Source organism: Frankliniella occidentalis, unplaced genomic scaffold (assembly GCF_000697945.3).
Source record: "Frankliniella occidentalis isolate FOCC.00 unplaced genomic scaffold, Focc_3.1 Scaffold1, whole genome shotgun sequence".
Classification (NCBI taxonomy): Eukaryota; Metazoa; Arthropoda; class Insecta; order Thysanoptera; family Thripidae; genus Frankliniella; species Frankliniella occidentalis.
In genome coordinates this window covers 4,785,939-4,792,366 of record NW_026267131.1, presented here as the reverse complement: position 1 = coordinate 4,792,366, position 6,428 = coordinate 4,785,939, and the positions used below count along the sequence as shown (strand labels likewise).

General features: G+C 50.7%; 2 protein-coding genes across 5 annotated transcripts in view; one reads left to right on the top strand and one right to left on the bottom strand.

The window, feature by feature from the left end:
• LOC113217307 (maternal protein exuperantia) overlaps positions 1 to 6,428 on the bottom strand; it is a 542,899-nt gene that overhangs the window by 381,080 nt on the left and 155,391 nt on the right. The window lies entirely within an intron of this gene.
• Positions 1 to 6,428, top strand: part of LOC113217316 (lachesin-like) — a 306,348-nt gene that overhangs the window by 214,924 nt on the left and 84,996 nt on the right. For all 4 annotated transcript variants that reach the window (XM_052271205.1, XM_052271075.1, XM_052271118.1 and 1 more), the window contains one exon: positions 5,531 to 5,741. In XM_052271205.1, coding sequence (XP_052127165.1) covers positions 5,531 to 5,741 — 211 coding nt within the window. The remainder of the gene's footprint in view (positions 1 to 5,530; positions 5,742 to 6,428) is intronic.

Sequence of the window (6,428 nt, the reverse complement as noted above, 5' to 3'; positions counted from 1 at the left end):
TTGACTGGCACACCATAAGTATTGACACATTTTTGACTTTGCATATTCTTTCAGTATTCGCAACATAATGCATAAAGCGTGTAGAGTGCCTTTTTGCGCGTGCCATAAAGTATTGCACTCATAAGTGTTCGAATGCCAAGGCCACCATACTTTTGTTTGTCGGGTATACTCTCGCTTCATATAATGTCGTGATAGTTTGTTTTCTTGTTCGCAATGACGCGAGTTCTTCCGGGAGAAGGAAGCGAAAAGTGTGTCGCATCGCAAAGCGCTGGGGGAGGGGGGCATGGTGCCGCTGGTCCGGCGTGAGTCGGTATATCGGGGGGGCTGCGGCGACACACAATACGGCGAGGCACTGTATTGCGGCTCATGAATATGGATCCGGCGTCCATCTCAGGTGCCGCGGCCACGCTGCCGCCGCCAGCACCTCCTCCTCCTCTCCCTTCCCCGTCGCCTCCTCCTCCTCTTCCCCCTCTTCCACCCGCTGATCCCCACCCCCACGGCTGCGCCTCCTGCCAAAGCCTCTCGAATTGCACGCGAGCCGGCGCATTCCCCGAGCCAAGAGGGCCATTAGTCGCCCGCCACATTCCGCATGCCAGTTACACTGCAAAAACACTGTGATACAGGATCTTTTTCATTCTTGTGTGTGAACCGGGTTGCAGCTGATCAGCGTGGAAAATTAATTAATTTTTGGGGGATGGGGAGCTTTGTGGCACGTTATGAGTACATACGTCTTGTTGTGTCAAGGTGAGTTTTTTAATTCAAAACATAAGACATGTCATTCAGTCACCAAGTCACCAGTCATTCCAGTCACTCAAAAACATGAGAGTACATGTTTCACCTTGCGTATTTATTTCCCGACATGACTCTATATCCGACCTCTCAGGCTTTCCTTCATCTTCTCTTCCCCGCCCGGGCTCTTCTCCGCTCTATTCGCATAGCCATAGCCTCCTGCGGTATCTTCCTTGAATTCTCTACTTTTTGCCCCCCCCCCTCTCTCTCTCTCTCTCTCTCTCTCTCTCTCTCTCTCTCTCTCTCTTGTGCGGGCGCGCGCTCTCACTATTCCTCTCCCTCTCTCTTAATCCGTCCTAATCACTAGGCGATCGAGGAGTGCCCCCGGGTGCTTTGGGAGGAGCGGTCCAATCGCAAATTAACAAACTGGAGACCGACCTCAGCTCAGGGGGGCCCAGGCGGTATCGTTAGGGGGAGGGGGTGCTGCTCACCCCTCACCCTCTCCACCCTCTTGAGTTTGTTGTGTAGAAAATAGGTCTCTGGTTAACTTTCATTTCCATGTGGACGTATAGTGCCATTCTACGATCCACACGTAAATCTAGGTGCGGCTGCACGTTGGTAACCATTGCCAGCTTTGTGCCGATACACGAGCGGGGAGCAACCTGTCCCGGCAGTCACGGCACAACCCTAGCAATCACCCGTCCGCTTCTCCTCGAGCACCTCGTCACTCGTCGTTCTCGCTGACGGGAGACGGGTGTATTTTTCAACAGGAGGCGCGCGCCGGCCGAGCTCGAATTAGCAAAGCACGGCCTGGGATTTTATTGGATGAAGAAATTGTACGAGGCTGCTGATGCTGCTGCCACCATCACAACAGCTACCACCGCCTCACTAGAGCAGAATTCATTAGGCTACCAATGAGCATCCCTTGGTAATCTCTTTGCCAGGCTGGGCCGTGTCATGCGAATCGCAGATTTCCCTTCTCGGGCGGCCATCTCTCTCCTCCTCTCCTTCTCTGCATCCCACTCTTCCTTGTAGCTGCTGCTGGAGTGGGACGAATCGGCAAACACGGCGATGTCGCTCATGAAAAATTGTGCTTGTTTGGATAAGCTAAAAATTATTCCAGATGAGGATTTGATTCTGGGACGGCGTCCTCCTGATTGACATACCGTCTTTCGGTACACCATCTGCCAAAGTTTGTTTGGCCACTCGTGGGAATTTCTTTAAAACAATATACAATTTAGAAGCGGGTGTTCGTTTGCCACGCAGTGTCTAACCTGTAAGTTACCAGGAACCGCCTCACATTACTTCCCGGGCTGCCGTGAAGGATGCTGCTGCTCTTGGAGAGCGTTCCTTCCGTACTCGAGGTAAACTAGAAAAGAAACTGAAGCCACCAACTTTGCACTTGGTGCACGCATGTTGGCGAGATCCCAGAGAAGCAGACCTTTGCGCGCCCAAGCTGTTTCCTACCCTGTCAACGCATGGTGTAAATGGCTAGCCAACACACGTGGATTTGCCAAACGCCATCGTTTGGTTAAGCTGACGAAAAAATAAAAACAAAAGCGGTAAGATGTGCTTGGGCATCTTAAGGGTAACTTTGCCACTTTGGGAGGTACGAGTTAATTAGACTTCATGTTCTGCAACCTTCATCCCATTCAGTGACTGGCAGAGAGACTACCGAGGGGGTTTTCACTTCTGAAATACCGCGTACACCAAATGAGGTATTTCACAGGTATTTCACATGAAATACACCGAAATACGCCTAAATATGCTCCAAAACGGTGAACTTTTCCTGAGAAATACCGACGAAATACACGTGTTACGAAATACTGTGTGCACGGAAATCTCGAGTGAAAACCCCCTCGGAGACTACCGACGACTGGAGGGGGCGGTTCTCTTACCTCTACGAAGAAGAACCCAATTTTCTCTCAAACGGGAGAAGGGCGGCCGGAAGGCACCGCCTGAACCCAGGGAGAGGACAGAGTAGAGGGGAGCGAGAGAGACTTGCGATGTTTCACCAAACAAGCACCAAAGAAGGAGCTCGGCAGGGACGGGTTGGGAAAGGCACTCAATACTCCGTTACCGCTTTCGCTGGTTGTAGCCCTCGAGTAGTTGAATAGCCAAGGCGGTGAGGTCTCCTCCTACGACCGCGAAGGGGAGCAGAAGGCGGATGGAGAGCGAGAGAGATGGGGTGGGCAGACGATCGAGGGGAGACACCCCACAGCCGGCCACAAGCATCCCTGACCGGAAGCGTCCCGACCCACCGGAAGGGGAGGGCCGGCGGCCTGGGACGAAACAAATGGCGGGAAGGAAAATAAAAGTAACGAAAGAGAGCAGAAGAAAAAAAAATATAAGAGGGAGGTATAAGAAAACAAGACGAAGTGACACAAGTGGATTTGACGTGACATTCGATTCTTGGCGTGTCGGCGCCGTGGAAGTTCCTCCCGATGGCACGATCCGTTACCTTCCACGCCGAGACAGCAGGGAAACGCTGCCGCAGTACCTCGGAGGGGGAAGAGAAAGGGAGAGAGAGAGAGAGAGAGAGAGAGAGAGAGAGAGAGAGAGAGATGCTGCCCCCTTCACCCAAATATCATGGTGAATAAGAGTAGTCAACTGCCTCCGCTACGAAAAAAAGAGGGGGTTACGTGTCAGATTATCCTGTAAGAAATGAATATGTAGCAGTAGCGAACTCGATTCTGAGCAATTCTCTTTGACTCATGCTGTGAGGGGTATGGGTAAGAAGTGCAGCCGTTTAATGTGTGTACTCTAGCCTTTCGACTCGACTTGCTACTCGGAGAGTACAGCCCGACCCATTGTAGCTGCTGCTGCTGCCCTACCTCGATGCGCCTAATGGTCATCATCCTGCCACGCCCTTACCCCTGGTCAGTCCTTGAGTCCCCCCTCTCCGTCTCGGGCCCTCCTGAACCCTCTCACCCTCTTCTTCCTCCATTCTGGGGGGCGATAGTGGCCTTCCCTTATCTCCAGGCAATTAGTTTGGGTCGGGCCCGGACCCCTGGTAAAAGTTGCCGAACTGTGGAGAACCACGACGACGACGTAAACAGCAGGCCTAGCCGCCGGCCTGCTACTAAAGGCGGTCCACAGCCAGGAAACACTGCAGGGGCCAGCAACACAGAAGGAGTTTGTGGTGGCCGTGGCATGGGATGAGGGGGAGGGGATGAAGAGTTATCGGCACCTAAACGACTGTCCTGTTTTTCTTTTTGGAAAGAATTCTATGCTGCCTGATCATTCAGACACCTTCTAACACGTTTTAACGGTTATAACGTTTCAACAGTCTCAACGCTTTTAACGTTTTCAAACGTTTTTTCTAGAGTGCTCTTTTACATCTTTAACGGGTCTAACGTTTCTCACATTCTCGCCTTCCAACGGTTGACGCAGTAACGTTTGTAACGCTGCATTATGTACCCAGCGTTTTGAGGTGGGCGCGTTGGGCTAGCTCCTGCTCGTAGCCATACGCACGCGCTCCCGCCTTTGTTGTGGCTTGGACCGCCGGAGCATTCCGGCACGTGGTCGGGTCGCCGGTATGAGAAATTGGGTGCGCCGACAAGGCGCGGTGACGCTGCAACGCTTTATGGCGAGGATGTGAGGGATGAAAAGGGCACTCAGTCTGAGGGTTTCAGCTTCGTATAATGCTACAGCGGCACAAATTAGCAAACGCCATGGAACAACTGTCTTGGTTTTCCACGCTTTCATGTCAAAATGTGGAGAAACAAAAGCCTGCTTGGATCTCATTCCCTCGTCGACTTCTATTGTTTTTATGGATTTTATTCCAGTCCCCACGTTGACGGGGGAGACGCCGACTAACTTGAAGCAGCAGCAGCAGCAGCAGCAGCAGCAGGGGCCATCGCCACCAGGCCGACACCATCTCCCGCCTCTTTCCTTCCACTACCTTCTTTTTTTTATTTCTTGATTCTCTCATTTCTCTCTATTCTGTTGTCCGATGCGCTGATCGTCGGCGGAGCGGAGGCCCCGCGTAAAGGAATTTCCACTTATTGGATGCGATCGGCCCTTGTCCCCGGCCAGCCATTCCTTCCTCGTCAACCCCCTCCCCCCTTTCCAGCGGCCCCTCCCCCTCAACCCTTACTGGACTGCATGTGTCTCCCCGCCAAATACCACTGTCCCTCCAGGCCTGGATAATATCTGCCACCCCCACCCCATTCTCAGAAGTCCATTGTCCATTCATACTTCTTCTCTTTCTCTGAGCTCTCTTAGCTATTTCTGTCACGTGCCCTCGGTTCTCCTCTCTCTCCCCCTTTTAACCCCTCTAATTGCGTCTCAGAAAAAAGTCAACTGCTAGTATTATCATGGTCATTATCAGCTTCCGTGCTGCCCGATGACGCTGCACAGCGTGCACAGCGGCAGCCTATTCTAAAAAAATATTTTCTATTCCATCGGCTTTCTTCGACTCGCGCAGAGACGATCATTTCAGTGCACCGAATTCCTTCCGCAAGCATTCACCTCATCACAATGGCCTCACCGTTTTTGTAGAAAACACATGCTTGTCTTTCTTGTATGGCGCTCGTCTCACTTTGAAAAATATCGATATTACGAGGATCCTCGTAAATTTACTATATATTGTCTTATTAACATTGAAAAAACAAGTTGTAAATTTATGACAACCCAAAGTTGTTCCTCGATGAATTCCACGTCGATTCATGAGTGCTTGTCATTTTACAATTTAGAATTGTAATTTAACGACACACGTTTTGCGCAAAATTTTCCCGCACTAAACCCTACAATAATTTTTAAAGTGTAATAAACCTGTCCGTTTTCCTGTTTTGAACAGGTTTCGTGGGTCCGGCACCACGACATTCACCTGCTGACGGTGGGCCGCTACACGTACACGTCCGACCAGCGGTTCGTCGCGAGCCACTCGCCGCAGACCGAGGACTGGACGCTGCAGGTGCGCTACCCGCAGCTCAGGGACTCGGGCATCTATGAGTGCCAGGTGTCCACCACGCCGCCCATCGGCCACTCCATGTACCTCTCCGTAGTAGGTGAGTCCTAAACCTGTGGGTGCAACTTCTTACCAGAGTAGTACAAGTGAAGTAGTTTACTAAGAAAATTGACGGAACATGATTTAAGGAGAAAAGATGATATAAGGTTCTAAACTATATTGAATCACAGAGGAACCTAACATCACATTTTTCAATGTGAAAATTTCCCCGTAGTGTTTTGAACAGTTTGTCTCTCTTTGTAAAAATATCCTTGTAAATTTATGAACATATTTTGCATTTTCCGACTCCCCCCCCCACCCCAAAAAATGTTCAAAATATACAAATGTGCGTTCTTGCTTCTCAATGAATTCCAAATCGATACACATGTGCTTTAACAATTTCCTATTTTAATTTTACAAAATTTCCCGTAGCTTTTAAGTGTATATCTTTCAGTGTTGATTCGTAAGAACGTAGTGTAAACGTTCATTCGATTTGGTAGAAACATGTCCGTGCGTCTTGCCTGTAAATTCGTCTCTGCCGGAGTTACCAAACGTTATCAAACGGCCCGCAGTGAAATGCAGCAGCGCCGCAAAAGATCAATCCTTCATCTCCAGCCAGGCTCCTTGCTCAACAGAAATCGTGTTACTGGCAGAGATGGTGGTCGTGAGATTTGCTCCCAGGCAGACTGGCCGACGGGAACCCTTCTGCTAGCCGGGGCGTGTTGGGCACCTGAGCCCCCCCCCTCCC